The sequence below is a fragment of the Nestor notabilis genome, unplaced genomic scaffold (genome assembly GCF_000696875.1).
Source record: "Nestor notabilis isolate BGI_N333 unplaced genomic scaffold, ASM69687v1 scaffold17926, whole genome shotgun sequence".
Taxonomy (NCBI): Eukaryota; Metazoa; Chordata; class Aves; order Psittaciformes; family Psittacidae; genus Nestor; species Nestor notabilis.
Genome location: NW_009931648.1, coordinates 33,175 through 58,690, shown reverse-complemented (window position 1 = coordinate 58,690; position 25,516 = coordinate 33,175). Strand labels below are relative to the sequence as shown.

The 25,516-nt window shown below is 41.8% G+C and overlaps 1 protein-coding gene across 1 annotated transcript; it reads right to left on the bottom strand.

The window, feature by feature from the left end:
* SPPL3 (signal peptide peptidase like 3) lies at positions 1-24,759 on the bottom strand (the record flags this gene model as incomplete). Its single annotated transcript, XM_010016010.1, has 10 exons — positions 1-601; positions 1,322-1,431; positions 2,425-2,624; positions 3,824-3,987; positions 4,864-4,970; positions 11,302-11,414; positions 12,171-12,249; positions 15,561-15,680; positions 18,604-18,692; positions 24,682-24,759. Coding segments are annotated over 10 exons (1,132 nt in total), but the record flags the coding sequence as incomplete, so codon positions are not given.
* Between the last annotated feature and the right edge of the window lie 757 nt (positions 24,760-25,516).

The following is a 25,516-nucleotide window of genomic DNA, read 5'->3' as shown; positions in this document are numbered from 1 at the left end:
TTAATAAGTAACCTCACACCACAGGAAATATTTAATAGATCAAAAAAACCCAATATGGTGACAGAAGAGCTTCTGTCTCAGTTCTTTTCAAACCCGAAGTCCAGCAGGAAACTGGTCCCAATGTCCACGAGGGGTTCTCTGAAGAAGCTTCAGTTGCTTAACCGTGGTTTCTCTTAGTGTTCACAAGTTTTTGAACGACTTCAAGCCGTTTTCAGTTTCAAGTCTGTCTCTTCCTCTCTCACAAAGGTAATAGTCTGGTACTAATCCATCCGAGTGAGGAAAAGAGGAAAGTGGCTGCAGTTGCACAAAGGGTCCCCAGTTCCACATCTGCAGGGAGACACGGAGCCACACAGAGCTCCAGGATCTTTGCCTTTTTCTTTTCCTCCTTTTAATACAAAGTCCTTTCATACAAGTCCCATAAGTGGTACCTTCCCAAGCACCAGCCAGTCCAGCTTCAGGAGACTACAAAGCCACAAGTTAAAGTGAAAAGGACCAAGGCAGAAGTTCAGGTCACTTCCTATCTGTTCCATCATACTTCCAGGAAACGGGAGCTGCTGGACTTGGAGTGGAAAGGCTCAGACCACATGCGACGTAGATCGCCCTGGGCAGGAAAACAGGAGAAGGGCCATGCTCTCAGAAACACTGACATCCACTTAGAATTCATGTTTTAAAATGCATGTATAATGGCAGGTATGTCTTAAAGCAAATCTATTCTTCACCTGGTTTGCAAGTTACAACAGAGACAGTAAAAAATAAACCCCCTTCCCTGTCAGGCCCAATTGTCTTATTTTGATGGCAGGTCTACCCAAAACAGGTTTCTGATGGGAAGGAAATATTTATGCAGGTGGAAAATTCTGCCCTTTCTTGTGCTCTGCAGAGCATTTGCTGTGTTTCATCAACTGCCCTGGGACCGGAAAGGCTACATTTTAAAATTCCAGTTCTGAACAAGCAACGGGAAAGAGGTAAACGAGGATCTGCCTCTGGTCTCTGCTGGATCTTTGTGCGTGTGTTCTTTCATGACCAGCCAGGCAAGGACAAATTCACGTATTTAATTAAAACAGCATTTACTCCTTCAGAATATAGCCTATAATTACTGTTACTTTATCTACATAAATCATCTTCTAGTTCAGGAACTCGCCTCTCAGTTCCTCAGTCCTCCAAAATGAAGATTCACCTCAGCAGCAGTGGTACCTGAGGTCTGGGCCAGGGCTGTTAAGGACACGCATCATCCTCATGAGAGGTGCTGCCCCATGCAAGAACAGGGAACCCGTTTCCAGCTGCCCCCAGAGCTTCCTGCTGCAAGTACATAATCCTGTCTTACCTTTAAATAGGCCATGGTGAGGAGCGGCAATAAAGTGAAAGGTACCAAATAGAGTAGGGCAGGCTGGGCTGCCCGGTGAATACGAGAAGCTACTGTTGCCGTTAATAGACCTGTGGAAGAAGAAGGGGACTGTGTTTGTACAGGTTGTATATGGATGTTCTCACCAGTTCATCCACACATGGCTCCCTTCCCGCTATTTCCACAGAGAGCCTGTGGAAAAGTTACTTCCCTGTGCTTCATCTTCCCTAAATAAAATTGAAACAAACCAGTCAGATTACTCTGTTTTACTATTAGATTGTGCTGAGCCACTTGCTCCAGTTCTGAATCTCAAAGATTAAGCTAAGAATAACTTGAACAAACTGCAACAAAAGGCAAAGGGGAGGAAGGTGACGGCACCATGCTCCCTCAGACCGTCAAGGGCTGGATACACCAGGAATTATTTTCCTGGATACTCGCCAAAATGCAGGGAGAAAGATGAGATGGCGGAGGAGGAAGGCTATTGGTAGGAAATAATCTTTCCTTTTCATCCTTGGAAGGGCTGCAGGAGGTCAGGATATGCACACACATGTCCTGACCACAGGGAAAAACCCATTTTATGTTAGGGAGGAGAGGGATGGCCACAGCAAATTATAAGCAGAATTCCAGTTGTGATTATTTACAGTTTTCTGTATGTACTAAACCATCAGAGGATCATAAACATTAGCAGTACAACACAAAAATGCAGGAATTACCTAGGTGAATTACCTACAGGTACTCTTGCACAGCATAATCCATCTAGAAACTCCTATATTGTTCCCATAGCCCAGGTACGAGCTATTGCACCTTCTATGCTAGTAAAGCAAAGTATAAGAAGTTGTTATCAAAAATACACTGATAATCTCTTTCACTCTCTAAATAAAATACAACAAACCTCTTAAGACTGCAGAAGGGTTTTTCTCCCTAGAACATGCCCATCAAACACAAAGAGAGGAGGATTAAAAAAGAACACAGCCAAGTGTTCTCTCAAAGCCTCTTTACACTTGCTTTCATCATCTTTTAAACCTACTATAATAACCCCACTTCCTGCTCACTAAGCAGCTACCCATATTAAACCAAGTACTCACCTACAAAATAGCCAATAAGTGTGCAGTGGAAGTAAGAGACCTTCTGCATACGGCCAGAGATGTTCCCTGGTCCTGGGGCACCACAGGAATCACTGTTGGCTTGCTTTTTGTAGTTATCGTAACGCAGGACAAAGCAGAGCAGAAGACCTGGCATCACAATATCGCCGATCCCCAGCATGGAGAAGTGGCTACCTGTGGAACTAGACAGCAACTGAAATTGGGTTCATGCCCAGAACACGAGGGGACAAGCTCTAGATGATTCCACTTTGGTTCTGAGCTTCGTTCTGCACATCCCTTCTTTCTAGTGGCAAACTTCTATGTAGTAGAATGCTGGCTAAATGCTGGCTACTGAAGATCTTTTCCTCAGTGATGGTGCCACCACCTAAGCTCTTTTTTAATCATACTCATTCTGACAGTAATGACATGTTGCTCCAAACCAGTTTATTTCTACCAGTAATGCTTAAGCTGCTCTTAAGTCACTCAGTGAAACAGATCCACCAATTCAGTATTTCATTCATCTCCCCAGCGTTGCTGACCATTTTATCACAGTGTTTAATACTGACACACGCTGCACCTTCATTCCCGTGCACACAGATCACCTCTAATACAAGGCAATAAGTCAATTTATGGACTTCTCAGATCTTCAGCCTCATTCAGATAGAACGCACAGAAAACTACAGTCTCACAAGATTCCCACAGAAGGGTCAACTGTTAAGTAGATTAAGAACTAAAATGGCCCATTTTTCATGAAAACGAAGCCTGATTAAGTTACCACAGAGTTGACAGAATAATTTGGGTTTTCTCATTGCAGAGAATCAACAACTGATGTCTGTAATTTCAGCACCCCAACATCTAAAGGAACAAGAGTAGAGTAAATTCACCAACATAACCTCTGTGTAACTGCTGGTGCACTGGAGCTTACTTACTGCCCATCAGGCCCAGACACATCTGATTAAAAACCTCAGATAGCACAGAACCCCTGTGGAAGAGAGATGGGGAATGATCTCCCTCCAACACACACCTACCCTGTAAAGCTGTCCCTGCTTAGAACAGTTTCTAACTCCCTTCCTAATCACTTGCAGTTATGCAGTGATCAAGACTATTCTGATGTTGTAACAAACCCTGGGTCTGCAGAATTCACACATACATCAAAAGGTGTATCCTGTTCTGAACAGGCCATTTTTAAACTTAATTAGGATCATGTTTGCCTGCTGTGAGCCAGAACATGAAGGTGTCCACGTCCTTACTGTTCATTCCATACCTTTTTATCATGAAGAGGGAGTGACTAAACAGGGAACTAAGCTAGTCTTTTCCAACAGAGTCAGCACTACTACAAAATACAGGGAGGGAAAAATTTTCTTACATAATAAACGCATAGTAAAAGAACAGCTGATCTTACCTTGGAAATACAAGTTTACCAGGCAGGGACAGACGGGGAACATCTCTACCCACATTTGGTCCCAGGTGAAGTTTCCGGGATAAAACATCCAGGGGATTATCAGCTGGTTGTGTGGCTACTTTCACCATCACGTTGCTGTTAAAGATGTAGGCAGAAAAAAAGACCTATGGAGCAAGGAAATGGTTAGAAATTACACAGCACAATCACAGAGCAGCTCAAAGCTGCGTGTCTTCTGCTTTGCTTATTCAAGAAAAGAAAGGCTATTGTCCAGATTTTCAATACACATACACTGTGTATTTGACAATAAAAGGCAAAATGTATTTAAAAAGCTCATAAAGATTTTTTACACCATTAATCCTCAACAATAACTGGAATATAATATCTGATATCAAGATACTGGTTAATATCTTGAGATCTTTGGGCAAAGGATCTATCCAGACTACGAGCAGATAGTCCAGGACTGCAGGCCCTTACTCTACAGCTCATCACACTGGGAAACCGACTGGCTACACACAAGCGCTTCCCTGGGTCAGTGCTTGGTGTTAGGCAAAAGGTAACACAAAATCCTTTCAGTATTACAAGATCTATTCTATCAGGTTTCTTGTAGAAGCGCAGTAAGATTTTCCCTGGGTATGAATCAGTTGCATTCCTGTTCTGTGGATTTCCCTGCTGATCAGGAGTTGGCACGTTCACACTGTGCAAGTGTGGATAAGGCTTTGTGTTCACTTGGAAATGCCCGTGCTGATCTTCAGCCAGGCTTTCACAATTTGAGGTCCAGTGTATCTTTTTAAATAATAAATTGAATTGCCAAAGTTGAAATCTTCTAGTCATGTTTCTGCTTCTGTCAATAATTGGTGAGGAAATCATTTTGTATCGTGCTGCAGACTTGAACGTCTCGGAATGGAGCAAAGAAGCTGATCTTCTGGCTTTGCCAGATTTCATCAACTTCATACTAGTACAATTCATGTGCAAGTGGCCCACAGCCAACTACAAATCCAAAGGATAAAAACAGTTTTAGCAAAACCAAACAAAACACTTACCCAAAAGACATCATAAATTAGTAACCCAGAGAGTAGCAAGCAGGAAACCTTCAGGCTGGGCAGCCGAACAAAGGCTATCATTGCAACACACAGGCCCATAGCCAGAGCTACAAATGCAAGCACAGAATTAGTTCATTAAAAGTAGCAAAACAAAACAAACAACATTCCCAAGCCAGTACCTCCCTCACAGAAAATCCCCCCAAAGCAGCCTCTGTTGCACCTGTGCAGCTCTGCATGCACAAGAGGACTGTCTACTACTTCCAAATAGTGAAATTCAGAGTTAGCAACAGTCCAAATACACTCCATAGCCAACTGTGAGCCTGCCCCCATGGAAGCAGGAATCCCTCTGCAGGCACAGCTGCCCACTCCACTCACCTTCTACTACCCACCACTAAGAAACGTTCTCGTGCCTTGTGTCCTAGAGACTCCACCACTGGCTACCCAGTTAAAAACAGAAGCAACTTTTTGGTTTGTGCCCCACACATAAACATCTACTTTTATGCTATTCGGAGGTTTTCTAGCAAATGCATACAATAAATAGAATCCTTGATAAATAAAATCTTAATTCAGAAACAGCCTGGGTACATGATGTTAGAACATGGTGTGACAAAAGCCCACTCAAGCCGATCACAGTCACAGAATTGTCAGTTGGGTTGGGAAGAACCTTAAAGATCACCACCCTCACAGGGAAGAACTTTGTCCTAATATCTAACCTAAATCTCCCTCTTTCATTTTTAAGCCATTTTCCCCTTGTCCTATCACTAATGCCCTTGTAAGACGTCCCTCTCCAGCTTTCTTGTTGGCCCCTTTAGGCACTGGAAGCTGCTTGAAGGTCTCCCCAGTCTTCCCCAGGCTGAACCAGCCCAGCTCTCAGCCTGTCTCTGCAGCAAAGCTGCTCCAGCCCTTGCAGCATCTCCGTGGCCTCCTCTGCTTGGGCAAGATTGTGGGCGGCTGCCCAACACCAACTATGAAATACTGTTGTTTGGATAGGCAGGGGTTTCCCAATAACAAGAATCCATGTGGAAGCCTGCCTACCAATGGGGAAAAAATATGGGCAAGTCTTTTCTTAACCCCTCTCCCAAGGGTGAATTTTCAGCCAGATCAACAAGCTGAACAGCACGGCACAGCTCACGTTAGTTCTGTTCCAAGAGGAATTCTGTCAGGGCAGAAAACTGACGTTACACTAAAAAAAAAAAAGATAATCCCAGTCTCCACATTTGTGTGATTTCCTGCTGCTTTAGGCCTAGCCTTGCACCTGGGCCAGGGCAACCCCAGGCACAGCTACAGGCCAGACAGAGAAGAGATTCAGAGCAGCCCTGTGGAGAAGGACTTGGGGGTGGTGGTTGATGAGAAGCTTGACATGAGCCGGCTTCAGTGTGCGCTTGCAGCCCAGAAACCAACCGTATCCTGGGCTGCATCAAAAGGAGTGTGACCAGCAGGTCAAAGGAGGTGATCCTGCCCCTTTACTCTGCTCTCGTGAGACCTCACTTGGAGTATTGTGTACAGTTCTGGTGTCCTTAACATAAAAAGGACATGGAGCTGTTGGAGCAAGTCCAGAGGAGGCCACGAGGATGATAAGAGGGCTGGAGCACCTCCTGTATGAAGACAGGCTGAGAAAGTTGGGGCTGTTCAGCCTGGAGAAGAGAAGCTGCGTGGAGACCTCAGAGCAGCCTTCCAGTATCTGAAGGGGGCCTACAAGGATGCTGGGGAGGGACTCTTCGTTAGGGACTCTAGTGGTAGGACAAGGGGGTAATGGCTTTAAACTTAAACAGGGGAAGTTTAGATTAGATACAAGGAAGAAGTTCTTTATTGTGAGGGTGGTGAGGCACTGGAATGGGTTGCCCAAGGAAGTTGTGAATGCTCCAACCCTGGCGGTGTTCAGGTAGGACGGAGCCTTGGGCACCATGGTTTAGTGTGAGGTGTCCCTGCTCATGGCAGAGGGTTGGAACTAGATGGTCTTAAGGTCCTTTCCAACCCTAACTGTTCTATGTATGATTGTATATGACATTCAAATATATTTCAACTGTTTACAAGTGAATCCCTAAAGAGATACATAAAAAGAAGCAAATCAATCTACGGTATCAGGACATTTACAAGGAATAATGGAGCCCTGCTGGGACCAGAGTATGCTTAAGGATGTGGACATCTGTAAGCAGATGTGTTTGTCTAACATCACACAGAATTATAAACAGTCACAAGCCTATTCCGACCAACTGAAACCAGTGAATCCAGGGAAAATAGATCATTCCATATGTGCCCACCAGCACGACAACGTGACCAGGCCAAGATGTACAAGTTATCCTTCGGACTCTCATGCTGTAATGATGCAGCTGTGAAACTATCTTACGTCTGCATTTCGCCTGCAAGGTGTGCAGCTCTTCCACCAAAACACCAAGGAAACACATCCCTGTGGATTCAAGTGGCACCGCAGGCCTGCCAGCGTGGCTGCTCGCAGTGCCCAGGGGCTGCAGCCCAGCACTGGCTCTGCCAAACCCACCTTATCTTCTGGGAGTTGATAAGCTCAGCACAGCACCGAGCATCACAGCTGCCAGTTCAAACACAGTAATGGGATTACTCTCATAAAAATGTACCTTAAATAGTGCTGCACAACTGCACTTGCTATAAAATGTAAGCAAATTACTGAGGTTTAAAGAATTTGACACAGCAAAGCAGCGAGAAAAAGAACTGCATTCAGTCATTCAATATAGCCTTCAGTTACTGACTTCCTCTGGCAGAAGAGCAAACACAAGGGAACAGTCTGTCTTAAATCAAAGAGGTTTCTCTAAAGCCAATGTTAACAATAGCCCAAACAAGCCTATATTTAGGAGTGGATTTCCAGGTTATAATTAACTAGAAGTGGAAATATTTTAACCAGCATGAGGTTTTATCTGTTGGTCACACAACTGATTTCTCCGTTACTGACAGGAACACAGGCACACAAGAAGGCACTTTCATCAAACCAAGCAAAGACTGGGCAGAAAAGGACACGGAAAAATGTCCTTTAGATGACAGTGAAATACACATGATAATAATTATGCGGTTTTGCAACTGCCTTAAGAAATATTGGTAAATTTAAAAAACAGAAGGGAAGCAAGGATGCCTTAGAGCAAATACAAGTAAATCAGGCCGACAAGCAGTCAAACCACTGAGAGGCTTCTCAAATGGAAGCCAGCTTCCTTCTGCAATGAGAAACTCTAGAAATCATGTGGGAAACAAAGTCATCTGTACCCAAGCTCATGGATGGTGTTGACACATTGTATAAGGCAGATCTGAATTGAAATACATTATATAAATCATTAAGAAAGAGAAAGAGAAAGAGAAAGAGAAAGAGAAAGAGAAAGAGAAAGAGAAAGAGAAAGAGAAAGAGAAAGAGAAAGAGAAAGAGAAAGAGAAAGAGAAAGAGAAAGAGAAAGAGAAAGAGAGAAAGAGAGATAGGAGAGAAAAGGGAGAAAGAAAGACAGAAGGTGGGGAGAGAGGGAGAAAGAGAGAAAAAGGGAGAAGGGAGGAAGAAAGGAAGAAGGGGGAAGAGTGTGTGTAGTGAGGGGGTGTAAAATGGCCACACAAAAGGCTCTGGGTAGAAAGTGCTGGGCAATGAAGCTGGATAACGAAGCCGAGCAAGAATGAACTAACTGAAAGAGTCAACCTTCAACTAACAGAACAAATGAACCTCAGGGTCCCTGCAAGCATGCTCCTTGCAGAATAAGGATATTGTGAGGACTAAGTATATTCTCACGTACATGCTCAGGCTCTCTGGATACAGTGTGGTTTTCAGCTTTACTGCACTACAGAACAGATGAAACCACCAGGATGCTGGTGGTGTGGTGCTGGTTTACAAAGCATTGTGCAAGCTACCAAGGTTTAAGCTTCCCCCACAGGCCACCAGTTGACCTCTGATAGAAAGAGGTAGTGAAGTTTTGATCTAATCATGTTGCTTTAAAACTCTCAAAGTGTACTTTAAAGAGTGGGAATAAGAACACACGTCAGGAAGCAGCCTCTGCCCAGTGGCCGCAGCAGTGAAAGCCTGCAGCAGTTCCCAGGGTATCCGTGACTGTTCAGTTCACTTTGTAGCTATAGACAGACACTGTGCACATCTGCAGCATTCCCACTGTACATCTCTAGCTGTGTCCTCTGTTCAGGAAACCTGTTAACCAGGGGACAGTGACCATCCTTGATGACTGTCATCAATCTGCTCTGAGACATAAGCATTTCAAGACCTATAAATGTGCATCATCACATGCCAGAACAACCCCCTGGAGACAGTATCTGCTCATTCTATCCTGTACAATGCCCCTGGCTTTAGAAACAGTTCAACCAACTACTGCACAGTTGGGAGAATTGTAGTATTTGAGCAGTGAAGACAGCTCTGGCAGTAACCGCCACACCTCAATTTTGTAAGGACTAGAAATGACCATGAAGTACTCCCCCTCCTTTTTACTCGGCTCTAAAGTAGAAATACTCTCACAGAGAGAGAACGAGCTCCACATCAGCAAACCAGACACACAAAACTTGAGGTGTACTGTCAGGAGGAGATGCCTGCCCCGCTCCTCCCTCCCACCACTGGCCCAGGCGACGTGAAGCCTGTTCACAACATCTGGTTCATTCTGAGACAGCTCCGACTGCAGCACAGCCTGCACAGGCCCGCATGGGCTGAGGGGCTCCACTCGCATACAGGGTCGAGCAGCACTTACTGCCCATGTTGCCCTCCAAACAAGATGAACTAGAGTCTCAAGGATTCACTTATAGAGAAGCAAAGGGTAAAGGCAGAGATGACGTGGTCCCATTTGCAGCAGTATAGTATCAGGAGTAAAACTGCAGAGTCTGTTTCCTTGGTGAAGGCAAGTAAATGCTGTTCCCTGTTCAGTGTCATTGACAAACATTGATTTAGTTGGATTTGAACAAATGACATGAGCCTTACCTATAGAGTTCAAACTCTCTTCATATAAGCTACATAAAATGCACCAAAGCCAAACAGTATCACCACAGTTCAGTAAACTCTAAACAAGCACCAAGAGGAGTAAATCCCAGAAACCATTCAGCACCAGCAGCTCAGTGCCGTGCAGATTAATTACCTCAAAGCCCACTATTTCAGACTGAAGCACTCACAAAAACAGCTATTTTTAAGGAAACACTTCTGTTGGTACCTCCGTGTAGACAAGTCTTTTCAGATTTTGCCAGAATCCATGCCTGACATCCCGTTTAGCTTTGTAGCTCCTGCAGATCAAAAATCACTCTTGATTTCATGATGGGCTACCCTGCTTCACACGAACCAAACTTGACCTGCATTTTTTCATTTAGTGTCTGGGTGCTGTAAAATGCATTCCCTCAACTACAACAGGTGGAACTTTTAGAGCAGCAAAAAGCACAAATGAAACATAACACTTGTAAACAAAAGAAATATTCAAGGTGCCATGAGAGGTTTCAGTGCTAAGGACTTGCTGCTGCTGCCTCATTCCGGAGGAGCTGGAGAGCGGATGTGATGTAAGTTTTCTATTCCAACAAACAACTTCAAGGGCAGGTAATGTTGTCCCAGCTATTTTTCCTCAAGCAATCACAACCTCAGGGTGCCATTTCACAAGATGTCCTATGCCAATTTAGCTGCCTGACACTGCTGAGAAGCGGAGGTCTTGCTCCTGGCTTCCCCATCATCCCTTTGCAATCATATCCACTTCATCCTCTCAGATCCTATCATGCTGCCACTTACCTTTAGCCAAATATAGCACATACCTGACTGCACAATAATCCAATTCATCTTACTGCAGCAGCAGCAAAATAGCCTGGCAAAAAAAGAGTACGCTGCCATTCTAGTGAGCTGAATCAGTTTACCATGTGATTAAGTGAGTGCCAGAGCTAGCACAAGAGCTCTGGGAGGCAGGAGGGGAGGAGGAAAGCTCCTTTTCAGCCCAGTAAGCTGTGAATTCAGTTCAACCAGCATGACAAAAAAGAAATCACACCTCCAAGCCAACTGGATGCCTGCCAGCTTCACCCACCTCCCCATCCGTGGCAAGCATCAAAGAGATCAAAGACAATCAGCTACTGTGAACTGTCTCACAACAAATTATTTGATCATTTGAACCAACGAACAAGAAGATGCACAGCAAAAATTAAGCAGATTGTAAAGATGAGGTTGTGACTCACAGACACCACTGCCTCCACACATCTTTAGCTACAACTGGCGATTCACCCTCACCACACAGGTGTGGAATATCTTTCATGAGTGTCCTGGCACTTCCTTGGAAGCTTTCACAAACCAGAAAAACAGGTGTCCCAAACACTACTCTGGCATGTTCCTGACAGTGGCTGCTTTCAGGGAGTCTACCACACAACAGTACAGCTCAGCAAGCCAGTATTATGTGCACATTTCAGCAGTCGTCACCAGGGGATGGGATTTATCAGAACAGGCACAAGCCACTCCTAAAATCCCCTGATTCACATACTCACCATCCATAAGGAGCCAGTGGCCAGTCAGGACCCAGATAAGGACAAGCATCACAGACAGAGAAAATGAGAGCAGCTCAGCAGCAGTGAAACGCCCGCAGCAGCCAAAGGAAATCCTAGGAACAACATATAAACATTAGCTAGAAGATTTTATGTTTCCATTTAAAGAACAGAAAATGGACCCTGCTGGAACAAGGCTCAACTGCTGATGAAAGATGCCAAGAACAACTGAGGGGAAGTTCCTTTGCCACAAATAGGTACCAAAACAGCAACAAAATAAAAGCTTTCCTCACATTCAACTACTGTGTGTAAAGCCTGAACTACAGAGATGGAAAACCCCCCTGTAAATCTTGGCACCTCTCTTGAAATTGTTACCATGAATGCTATTTCCTAGCAGCATCTAAGATAGTGCTTTTTGCAAGCATGAACTCCAGCCACAAGGTTAAAAAAAGAGATCAGTTTCAGAACATGACATTAACAGCTGTAATATTCACCGGTTTAACTCCAGTCTCTGAAAGATCCAGCATTAAAATCCACAGCCCAATGTTAATAAACATTAAAATCCAATACCAAATCCTAAACTCTGAAATCTCAGCCAAAATAAGCCAAACTTGTTAAAACCCACTGTTGGGAAATCTAGTCCCCTGCAATGGTAGCGCATTTCCTCGGCTGGCAAGCATGTGTGACTTGCAGAAATTGTGCTTCCGAGTTTCAAAGTGGAAACATGGTGTTCACACAAAAAATATGCACAAACATCAGCCCCGAAGCCCTGAGGTCAATGCTCAGAACCAAAGACTCCGCTCAAGAACTCTCATTAAAAGAAATAAACACAACATACAAGAAGAGGAGCAAAAGATTGTTCAAGTCCTTACTTGTTTTGAGGTGAACAAGGCCGTGTTAAGTACTGGCACATCGGGAGCAGAAGGAAAGCAAAAGCTATCGTCGCAAGGACTAGAAAAAGAAGAAAAGGCAATCTTAGTACATTCACACCTAACTTCTACAGTACACAAACAAGCTTCTCCAATCTGAAAAAGCTCTTGCAACAACGTCCTATTATCATATGCTGCAGTATTATTAAAGCAAGAGCAACGAAAGGCTCCAAGGTTTTCTCCAGAACTTCTGGTGTTAGTAGGCTTTCAAACTGTTGCCAAAATAAAATCTCTGAAAGGAATGCAATGGCCAGTCCCCAAGCCTTAAAAAAATAAAATAAAGTCTTGAAGCTATTCATGATCAGCTCAGCAAGAAAAACAGTCCTCAAATATTGTGAGAGTCAAAAAGAAAAAGAACTTACTACAAACTGGTTGTGAGGTTCTTTTAAAATTCTTCAAGATGTCCTACAAAGTCTGCAGAACTTATGGGGGTTTTCCACTTTTTAACTCCTCCCTCCCCCCCATATCTCACTCTAACCCCTTTACTCATTACCAAAACAAGCAGAACTTAAAATAAATTACAGCCAGTAGCTGGACACTTCACTTTTTTAAAATACAAAGTGCTTTAAGTTTTTGAAAGCAGGACAATACAAACCCATACTTATCCAAACAGACTATTCCCATAAACATTTTCTTTTTAAGGAGCATACTTATCCCACCCACGCCTTTGTGAAAACCTTTAGTAACTGCTGGTTTGTACAATCATTTTTCCTTCCAGCTCTTTTAAATATCCTAGCACTGAATTTGCACTAAGGACTGCTTAAAAGGCTGCAGAGTGAGGGCCAGGAGACACAGACAAGGCAGCAGCACACGTACAAAACTCCTGTAGCAAGAACAGATGGAAGTGGAAGTGGAAGAGTTGCTCGACACATTCTGCATGCTGCAAATAAAATCTTCGTGCTGCCCTCTACTCACTCCTTAAACTGGGGTGGCTGCTGTTGGGTTTTAAAAGGGATTTTTTGTTTTTCTCTTGTCAAATGAAGAGGATGGGAAGGAATCAAACATTCTCTCTAGTACACAGCCTAAGCTAACTGGAGAAAAGAAACGGGATGTGGTCAAACCACGTTTCCATCCCTCAATCCTGCCCCTTCTGGTGGGAGAGAGATAAAAACAAACAAACAAACAAATAAATAGATTCATTTAAAAAGAAAGCTTTAAAAAGCGTCTGTAGGCAAAGAGCACCGTGCAAACTCCCAGCTCTCTCAGTATTTCAGAGAGGAGGAAAGAAAGCAGAATGGGTGGGAAAAGAACAAACAGTGTGAGCGTGGCAACTCCGCACATGCTGAAACAGGAACCTTTCCAGAGGCACCTGGCAAAGTTCACTACCCAGCAAGGCCTGTGCCCTGCTGCCCAGGTCCTTGTGCCACCACAGCCAGAATGACTCCTCCTCAGCCCAGATTGACCCTCTTTGCCCTTGGAATCTCTCCCTTCCCTCCCCTCCAGCTCCTCTCGGCAGGGAACCCTGCGTCTCCTGTCCTGTATCCGCAAATGCTGCCACCCCCAAGCTGGGCTTGTTCAGAGTATAAGAATTAAATGTAATCACACTAATACAAAGTGCCCATGAGTACCCACTCCCAGTCTCACTCCTGACTGTCCAGGCTTCCAGTCATAAGTTTCTCTTCCCTCCAGTCTCAACACCTATTATTCAATGGGCAATCCTTTGGCTTAGCTCCTGCCTGCAGGCAAAGCGCCAACTCTTCAGTTCTGGCCCCTGCTCAGCAGCTGGTCCTGGCCCTGGCCTGTCTGCTGTGCCTGCCCTTGCTCCTGACTCTTCCCGAGAGACAAATCCTTGTCGGAGGAAGGTTTAAGAATCTGCCATCAGCTGTAATGTAGAATTTCCCCACATCATCCTCTATAATTTACAAAAAGAAGATGTAAATAGCACTACTTCAGCTTCAGGGGACAGAGGGTTGAGTCCCACAGCTCCCACATTCCCCACTCCAGCAGGGTTTGCATCCTGCTGTGCATTTCAGAGGGTCTGGGGCCTAAGTGCCCTGAGCTTAATGACACCCTCTGATGCAATGCCATGGAAAAACACAAAAGTATCGTAAAACCAGGTTAAAGAATAAAGATACCCACATACACGGGTCCAGACAGACTCAACCCTCTTAAAGCTGCAACAAACCCCAACTGACACAAGATCATCTGATTACACACCACAAATAAAGTTATAAATGTCAAGGTCATTCTGGAAATTAATGGACCAATAAATGCGACAAATCAAAACTGGTCTTTTGTCATAAATATTCCCTTATAACATCTTACATATTTGTGTGTGTATATATTCCCCTAATATCTAGCAAATAGTAGACTTTATCTGAAGTAATAATTTAATTTTAATAGGAAAGAATGTGTATGTATGTCATAGGTCAAAGCTATAAAAGCACTATTCAGCAGACCTCTACAGCACTGTGCTTCCAGAACTGGACAGGAGCCTCCAGACTCATGTCAAGAGCAGAGATTTGGATTTCACCCACCAGCATCGGCCAGATCAAGAGGCTGGAGAGGATGCATAGCTGGGGACTTAAACCACGAGGGCAAAGCCTGCACTGCACGTACATGAAGCAGGAGAGGATGAGAGGTATTAGGGGGTTAAGAATCTTCACAGACTTAGTATGAGGACTGAGGAGTACAACTTTTAAAAGCTGCTGCATATTTGGAACAGTGGGAAGAATCTTGCTGCCCTGGGCAGCAGCTTTAAGAACTGCAAAAAGATTAAAAGGCAAAATTTTATCTTATTTTATTTTTATTCTAAGTCCTGATATTGACTTAAATGACAAAATGTAAATAATAATAAACAGGATCAGTGGGTCTGTAATTTATTAGCAGACAATAGTTTAATTTTTTTCTAAATTCAAGTGGTGCAAAATTATAATACTCAAAATACTAGTGAGACCAGAAGTACAAAGTAAAACTGTATCAAAGTAAAACTGTATCAAAGCAAATCCCAAAATTAAACTAGGAAAAGAAGTCTCTGGATGGGATCTCCAGAGTTATGCTGTAATCATGTAAAGTACCTGAACTATAAAATAACGTACATTTCTGAGCACTGATTTCTAAACAAGTGAACTTTACATAAAATAACAAATCCAGCATCTTTTAGAACTCTGGCAATTTATAGTTCACTAGGCTTAGCAAACCTCCAAGTGGAAAATACTTCTCAAATACTACTTGTCAGTTTATTAATAGCACAGAGACATGAAACTACAACTGTGAAACCTGATTTTTTTCAATGCCCTATGTCATGTATTATAATCCTCATCAACAATACTTAACTAAATCAGTGCTTTCTGTTCTATTCGAATTCTTATAAAGAGAAGAAAACTTAGTCACCTGCTGTGCATATTGTAAAGACAACTTGAACTGAGTCAAAGAAGAAGAACATAACTAGGAGAGACACAGACGCTCCGATTGGCAGGAACAACGCCTGGGTAGAATCAATGGTTTGAATACCTGCAGAAGAAAAGAGAGTGACATTTAACTTGGCTGTTCCTTAACCACACACACTGACAGCCTGCCCTCACCACCACACCTGGGGACCCTGACACTGTAATTCCATTTCAGCACTGGTGCAATAGAGACATTCACTCTGAGATCCTTGTGCACTGTCATAACTGAGCACAGCAGCCTGTACAGAAACACTCCAGCTGCACCACATGGTCACAGGGGCTGGGTGCACAGCAACAGCTCTGCTTGGCAGGACTCAAGAACTAGAAGCTGAAAGAAAATGTTTGATTTTTTTCTTGTTATTCATTCTATCTATGGTGCAAATTACAAAAATAAACATTATTTAAGGATTAGGAATAATATAGCAATTATATGATTGCATCATTTTACACTGAGCAATATAAACTTGTTGAAGAGGGCCTATGAAAGTTTTGCTTAACCTCTCAGCACAAGGTAAAGAGCCTGACCAACAGCAGAGCTGCAGACAGTGTAAGGCTGACCCAGCTCATGCAAAGGGTGCCACCGCTTCGAATTCCACTTGGGTGAAGGCCACCATGCACTTAAATTGCACCACTGATTGCAATCACCAGATAACATCAGCCCTAACAATGAAGGGCAGTTTTCAAAGAGCACGCAAGTCATGTACCTGGTTTTGAAGCTAACAGCTCAGTTCACCATGCCCTGCCATCGCCCTGTGTGCTATAACACGTGAGCATGATTTTTTGTTCATTTAGAGCTGGAAGCAATTTTAAACAGTGCAGAGATACTGAAGAGTTTTATTCTGATTACCTCCCCCACCTCAACCATGCAGTGTGACTACAAGGGAGATTAATTAGGGCACAGGACATTTTTTACAATATTTTACCATGAGTTTTTAGAACTACTAAGAAAACTGAGAAGATCAGGCTTTGAAAAGCCCACCCATCCCTGCAAATTCTCATAGTTAACCAGCCCCTGTAGCTGTATTTACCTTTGATCATGAGAGGGGGGAAGAAGCCATAAGTAGTAACGCAGTTAAAAATAAGGCATACTTATACTTGTAGAGCATTAAAATAACAGGTTACATCTGAAGTAGACACTTGATGAGAAGCATCCAAATGTCTCTAATGAAAAATTAATACAAGACTCAGACCTAGATGAGATCTAAAACCCGCTGAACATCACTAGGTTATTCCAAAATAATTAGACACTGCTGTATGAAGCACAGTGTTACTAGTCCCAGGATTTTAAGGATAAACTTTTAGGTTATCAAGCAGAGTATCTGTGCATATGCTATGTAGACACATATACAGAGACAAGCACATACAAGTAAATACACACGCACACATTGTTTCTGCATGTCAGAATGTGTCTAGTTTGTTTTTTCTGTGGAAGAGTGGCAAGTTGTCTAAATAATGGGTTACCTGCACAATTCATACTTACCAACCTATGTCCAAAAACCTCAACACATGAAATGCACTCACTACAACTTAGTCTCTGTCCTAAGTATTTACCCATTTTCATATGGAGTCCTGACATGTGCACTCTTACTCTTGCACATAAATAGCACAATAAATATGAAAAATAGAAAGCAGAACTCAAGTCACTTGGGGTTTCAATGTTACTCAGGTCTGGTACAAAAGGGTAAATAAAGTACAATATAGATAGTCCAGTGATGACAGTGCAAAATTTCTGTGTTCTAATCTGTGATTCAGATCTAGTTCCTCCTGTTTTGAGAACAGCATTTATTCACATGCCCTTCAACTTCCCAAGGGAAAAAACAAACAAAACGAAACCCCAGAAGTGGCATACTACAAACCACCTTGGCATATGGGAATTAGTGCCTGTAGTGTTACATGTCAAAGTGCTTCATCTCATTTCTGATCATTTTGACAGCTAATCCCCTTAATGTGCTTATTCCCCAGCTCCAGCCTGTCTTCTCTTACCACCCAGATGCCAAAAGCCTCAACTGTTCACTGCTGAATAACCAAGCACAGCAACCTATTTGCTCTGTGTTGCCAAGAGAAGCTGTACTCCAGCAACTATGTAAATTCCAAGAGCCTATATTAAAGAAAAAATACCCCCCCCAAAAGCAATATATGTTATTTAATTTATACTTTTACAAGTTATATTTCTTTCTTTAAACAAAGCAACCTTAGCATTCAGGGTTTCACGCACAGGGCTGCCCACGTATCTCACTCCTGCCTTCTAAACTTGCAGAAACCGTTTTAGAGCCTAAATTTATATGGCCAAGATATGGCCACATAAGTTGCTCTAACTTAAACTCATGTGTGAATTTACAGCACACCGTGTACAATGCATTCCACTCTAACTGTTCACATACATATTTTTACCTGCAAAACACTGCATCTCAAATGGCCAAGCTGCCTGGAATCTATTTATAGATTACAGAGGGGACAATCATCACATAGCAGTGGACACATTAAACCCCATTCTGAATAGACTGGTTTGTTGTCCATTATAAACGAGTTCCCCAAAGCCATGTGAACTCTATACTTTAATTTCTCTATTGACAAAGATGAATCATCCTTATGGACTTGATAGCATAGGATGAAATCTCTCATTGCTTATGGAGTGGCTAGTATGTCATCATGAGACACTCCAGACAAAAAGAAATTTCATTCCCTTCTCCTAACTGTGTGGTAGAGATTTTTGAAGTAAAGCCATTTCCATTTCCAGCAAAACCTGACCAAGTGTGCAGCATGCAATTTTTACGCATTATGGACATGCTACATTGATGTTTTAAACCCATGGGCATGAACTAGACAGCAGTATTAGTGCATGGCAAGATGGCAAGTGCCCAGACAAAACAGCTCCATTCCATCAGGTGAATCAACAATGCATGCAGCTGAAACATGTGGACAGATGAAGCAAAAGATGCAACATACTGAAGTACAGAAGAAAGATAAGGAGTAAAGCTAACCCTTACTGTTATTGGTGCTGTTGCCATTAAAAGACCCAGCTGTGCTGCTATTGTCCTTCTCTTTGTCTTGATTCTCAAAGTCCATGTTAAGAGACCTGCAGGAAACAAAGCAAACTTAACAGACAAGTTTTGAACTCATCAGCTACCATCTCCTTATCATTCTACCAACAGCACTCTGAAAAAGCCCTTTAATGCTAGTTACTAGAAAAAACACCACATATAGAGAATTAATAAATAAATAAATATATAAATAAAATAAACACTTACAGTTACAGATAAGGCACCAAGTTACACAGGTTCTAGCAGTGAGACCAGTCACCACAGAGTCTGAGCTGGTAAGCGTTAACAACAAACCATAACGAAGATACTGATCTGTGTTACTGGGAAGTGTTGAACATGATAGATATGCAATAAATGGTTCAATTCTCTGATGAATTTGAAGTCTTTCAAAGTTCTTATTTTGATTCTTTTCACTCAAATTCAACTATCAGGTTTCATTTTTAAAATAAGATTATTTCCTCCCTCTAAATCTTGTTATAAATGATGACCAAAACCAGCTTAAAAGTAATTGTCTGCTGAAGATAAGGTCTTACTTCACTGAATAAGTTTCAGCAAAGCCTAGGAAGTAACCAGATACACATTTTACATACACATAGAACAGATGACCAGAGGGAACTCTGAGTAAATAATACAAATTAATACAGGAACTGAGGACATTCCCCTATGTACCCAGCTCAGCCGTAATTGACTCATTTTTTCATTTTGATATACACACCTAAAAAGTTCCCAAATAACATTGTATTCTACCCGCTTTGCCAGAGTCCTTCACTTACATGCCAAAAGTTGTTGGAATACAATTTAGAAGTTGCATCACTTTCTGAAATGGGGGGATTTTGCTTAAGGTCTGCTTTGGCCAACAATTATTTATATCATTACATTCTACATTGTTTTCAGTAAAAATACTAGCAATCAAATTTACCATGATAGTCCCTCATTCTGATACACGCATGTTATCCATGATTTAGCTGCATATTTATGTATTACAATAATCTACAGAGAACCACCGGAAGCACTGTATGGTTCCCACCATACAGCTCCTGTCTTAAGTCTGCAGCAGCATAAAAGCATTCCAGAATAACTTCAAGGTCAACAGGCGTTATTAAACTCCTTTTCAAACTTAGGTGTAATTGCACTACGCAAAGTAAATAAATTCTATTTAAATTATCAGACATGTAAAAAATACACCACAATCTTCTATACAATTCTACAGGTATGAAAGTTATTTCATTTTAGTGTATATGTTAACTATGCAACGCACAAGTGAGCAATTCTGTGCTGCAGTCATACAAGCTGAAATCAAGCACTCACAGGTCTATAGTAGCATGACTACTGTGGGGTATTAAAGAAAGAGGGGTTCAGTAGTTTCACTGTACGGAACAAACATGAGAAAAAGGCTCTACCAGTATAAACCTGGTTCGTTTCTTCTGTTTCTGTTACGCAAGCAGTACGAAATTAAAGCAGCTTTTTGGCTCAGGCAAAATATGAGGAAGCTCCAACCTCAGACATACAGTACAGAGATTATGGATCATCAGCTAAAAAGTTATCGAAAATACAAAGAGGAAATGGAGAACACTAAAATTCTAACAAATTAACCTGTTTTCTTAGCTTATTCTTCTAAAGATCTCTCTGCTCTGCATTTTGTTTGGGGTGCCTTTATCCTTCGTTCACATTTCCTTTTTTCCCTGTTAATTCATTGTAGCCTCATAACTTTCCTCTCAAGCTATATAAAAATCTGGGAGGAGGCTGACAATCCTCTAGGACTTGATCCAAGATTCAGCCAAACAAGACAATTCTCTTCTCAGCGCAGCATTTCATTCCTCCCTGAGTTAGTGCAGTTTAGCAAGAACTTCACACCATCCTTCTCCCCATGGCACTGGGCAACTCATAATTTAAGGGACTGCTATCAGCAAAGAAAACTGGAAATAAACTATTAGATCTACTGCTTGTGAACAGCTTCAGCCGTTCTGCTTTCATTCCAATAATATCAGCAATAATTACCTACAAACATCTCTACCTCAAAAGTACACATAAATTAGGGAATTATTTTCACTTAGCAACACAACTGCTGGTCCAAGATCTCGGAATAATCTCCAACTGGTTTATGATGCGGCTCTTCCCTCTGCTACGAATTATCACTAACACAATAAAAAGTCGAGAAGTGATCACTAAAAGATCTTCCATGAAAACACCCTCCAAGAAAGTTAAAAATTATATTGTAGAACAAAACCTACTCAAAACTACTGGGCTGTAAAGAAATTGCAAGCCGAGAAACACTTGCTGTTTTGTTCCAGTTTCTGCCGGGCTTCCAAAGGCAGCATTCAGCCAGCACCTCCCATCAGGCAATAAACTACACAGTTGTTTCTCCTGTGGGCCCTCACAGCTCGAGTTGGTAGGATTTCTAGCACAGTGTTTCAAAGCAAGCAGCTCAGCCTCCCACGGGGAACCACTCAGTAGGGTTATACTAAGGCCAAAGGAATGAGTAAGCTGCTGGCACACTACTACCATGAAAGTTCAGATTCAGCTATGGATCACTACCACTGGAGTAATGCTTCAGGGAAACCCCGCAGGAGAATAGTCTTACGAAACAATGGAAGAAATATGAAAGCAAATATGTATCTATAGGGGTGCTTGCAGATGCAATATACTGAGAAGTTCCTTTTTGCTCTACTTTGGCAGGACAGTCACTAACCTTAACAACTCTGGGACTATGAGGATTGTGGGTTGCCACAGAATTGCCAGATTCTGATTGCTCTAAATAAAAAGTTACAATCAGAATCAGTCATTGACCTGAGACAAGTTAATTCAACCAACTCTTAATGCATATTACAGAGAGCAAGCCTGAAATGTGTTGTGTGCTATAACATGGCTAAAGTAATTTGTAGAACAGTCCTGTGACATTACAGGACAAGTTCCAATACCAGATCTGGAGTGGGAGTAAGAATAAGGGAAACAATAGCAGAAAGTGCACATAAAAATGTCTTCACTGCCTACGTGGAGTAAGACTGCCTGAGTCCCATGCCTCTGGTAAGAATATCTCATCTTCCAGGGGTACTTTATGTGCACCCACTCGTGCGTGCACATGCAGACAACCGTTGCTGTACCATTTGGTGAGAAGGACTATCCAAACCCTGGTTCCACCCTGCCAGCACTGCGGCTGTAGATGTTTATGAACTCCAAGCACAGCCTTTCTTTTTTTTACTGTGAAATATGTATCCTGATTTCCATAAATGTCAAGTCATAAAGCCAACCATAAGGATACCCTTTGAACTACTTTCTATTTATGCATGTACTTTAGGTACCGAAAGCCCAGACAGAAGACACCAGTTTCATTCCATGCTGCTTGGTTTGGTTTAAACACAGATACTTGAACAGGTTAGTTCTGGGTTAAATCTGGCTTTACATAAGCTGAGAGACCATGTCTGGATACGTGACAAGATAAGAAGATGATTTAGCTGCTTCCTGCCTGCAAAGTAACCCCAACATTTAAATGACAGAAAAGCACTTGGATGAGAATAGGTGACTGTCTTGCAAGAACTCATAGGAAACAACCTGTTTCAAGCTAAGCTCACTTCTTTAAAACCTCATTAACTAACACATATACTTGCATGCTCCAGTTTACAGCTTGTAATGGTTTAAAGGCTTATAGTTGCTCCTTTGGCAGTCGATAATAAAATACATCAGGAACTGAGAAACGTTAGGGAGGGCTTGAAGCTGAAACTCCTGAGCCAGTGGAAATGAGGGAAAGAAATGCTCACTCATTGACAGCAAGAGAAGCAGAAACTGATTTAAACTGTTCTGCATTCTGGATGTGGACTTTCCCCATGATCCATAAAGCATTCTTCTGAATATCTTTAGGGTTTTGAGGGTTTTTTTGGCATGTTTTGGTTTTGGACAAATGCTGCTTGTATGAATAAGGACAGTGGACCAAGCATTTCCTCTGTTCCCCTGAAACCTCTTGCATTAGATTAGATCCACCACACACGTGGATTTTATCCTAATGACTCACCCACCCAATTCTTCCTGATCCTATTACTGCACTTGAGTTTAAGTCACTTGCCACAGCAATACCACAATAACTCTATTTGCTGCTTTTCAAACTGAAAATCAGAAACCAAACCCACTTTCTGCAACATGAAGGTTAACTAAGAAGTGCTATTGGTTTTTGTCTTATGACAGCTCCATTTAAGATGAAACACTCAAATCTAGATGAGGATACCATTGCTGTCTTTTGAGAATGAGCACCCTGGGCCGTAACATTCCTCTTTCTGGCAAGTCACTTTTCTAAGAAAATTAAGAAAATCCACCCACTTTGCCAGAAGTTTTTAATTTACTACTTTAGGAATTTCCAAGACAAATACAATTTTGCCATTTACTACCACACTTGATTTCTTAACACCACTGTACAACTTTTTGTAAAAAACTGCTTTTGTCCTCACTTGCTCACCAAACAGAATAGGTATTTGTCCAAGCCACCACCATAACTGCAGGTTTCAGCTCAGACATCTGTTAAGGAAACTACTTATAGGAAAGTAAATGTAAAACTATGGGACCCCAGCTTGGTCTGTAAGAGTTTGCATCTTGGGGTCTTGAAGATTATGTGCAAAGGAAGTGGATTAGAACAGGCCATTTCCTCCACAGGTTTGTATCACCATTCCACTACTTCATCCAGTAAATTAGACTGCTCTGAAGTTTGCAGTCCTTGTTGCATGAGCAATTCTAAATGTAAAACTTCAGACAAGATGGTAAAAGAGCATGTGTATATAAGAACAGGATGGCAAATAGCAGGAGGAGATTTTTAAGGGCAAGGAGCTCTGAGAAGGGCAGTCAGTTTAAGCTCAAGCACTCCTGCTGGTTTATACTGCATTATGTTTTCACAACTGAATTGTAATAAATGCTTCTTAACAGCTTCTTGCTATGTTCTTTTTACAAAACTGCATAAATTCAAATGATTGCAAATTGAATTAGTCCCTCAACTTACCCAAAACTTGACAAAAAATATCAAGCAAAACCAACCTTTTGTTTCTATTTTCATCATCTCTAGATTTTGTTTTCTATTTCCATCAGCAGTGCTGTTACCTAATCCTTGTTAAGAGCTCTTACCAAAAATTGGCTCTTTCATTATATGATCTTATTAACTTATGATGGCAATTTAAAACCTCTCATCCTAACAGCTGCAGCTTACATCATATGTATGACCACAGCTATCATCTATTTCAGGAATAGTCATAGCAGTTCAGAGACTTCACAGTGAATGTATGGCCTTTTATCATAGACTTGTTAAATGAAGCAATGCTCTTCAAGAAACAGAAAGAAAAACATGCTGTACTTAAGTTTGAAAAAAATAATGCTTTCATGCTGTGATTAATTTTTGTTTTAATATGTCAGTACACACTTCATTCCTTAGGGGCCACTACATTAAACCAAACTCTAATACAAAATGCAAGTCTAAAGGGACAACTGTGTTTTCTCTAAACTATAGTTAAGTCTCTTAAAATGGGGCAAATCTCATTTTTGAAGGTTCAACTTTATCCTGCAGCAGTTCTCAGACACTCTGCTGGAATACAACACTGATGGTGTTTCCCACTTCTGTATTAAGGTGTTACTCACACTCAAGTAAATAGCACTGGGACTTTGGAATCTTGTTGTACAAGACTTGTTTTACAAGCAATCATAAGGACCTGCTGAATCAACCAACACTGAAATATAACATATACCAATGACATTGCATCCTATCTCTCAACAAGACTTTCAAACCCTCCAAAATCCAGTTTTACAAAGCTGTCCTCAAGGACTAACTGCTAAGTTATCTTCTATGTTCTTGTAACTTGACATAAAATTATGTCTTTCAGAAATCACAACTAGATTTTTTTTGTTCCTTTTCCATTTCCTTTTCAGAAGCAAGAAATATTTGGCATCAGTCTGACAAAGATACAATGAAACCAAAGGCATAAATTCTGTTTAGTCACTCACCATATTTTTATTAGAAAAAGAAAAATTCTTGAGAACCTTGAAGAAAAATCTTACCTGAAACTGCCGTAGACTATGAGGAGAATAGAAATCAGGAAGGTAGACACTTGACTGGAATCCACAAGGGAATATGCCCTGGAATTAGGAAAAAGAAGGCGTCACAAGTGTCCATTTCTGCAGTACCATTTACAACTCTTTTTCTCACTATAATACAAATAGAGGATGGATGACAAATCTTTATGGCAGCTCTCTCCAAGGTTCCCATATCATCTGGGAATGTAAAACCTGTAGCTTGTAAATTAACTTTTTATATTCAAGACGACAGCATGCAAAATCTGTGCAACAATCAAAGAACAATTTAAAAGCCTTGTGGTAATTTATTCTGAACCCACCACACTTGTTTGTCTTCTCAAACAAGTTAAAACTTCTTCAATTGCAGCTAAGGCAACCTTGCATGGAGATGACACTAACCTGGTTTCTGTAAGACTTCTCATGTCTTAACTGATCTAGTTAAGTTGCAATGTGGCAGGTCAAGGTTCACTTAGTTCAGAAAAAAACCCAACAAAACCAGTACAAACCACCAAACCTCACAACACCCTGCAATATGCATTTATTAAACCAAACACAATGAATTCCCTATTACATCTTAAAGACCACTTGATACAGGATTACAGACAGAAATTTCAGCAGGAGCTTAAAACCCAGCTTTGAGATCAATTTCCTGGTACAACACACCTATATGTTCAAAGCACAGAAATACAAATATTAATATCTGCTGATTTTTTCACTATCCTTGACAGACCAAACCCTACTCTGTACCTTACACTGAAACTTCTTTTGACCCACACACAGGAACAGAAGGCAACCTCAGCAAGTCCCCAGCTGACAACCA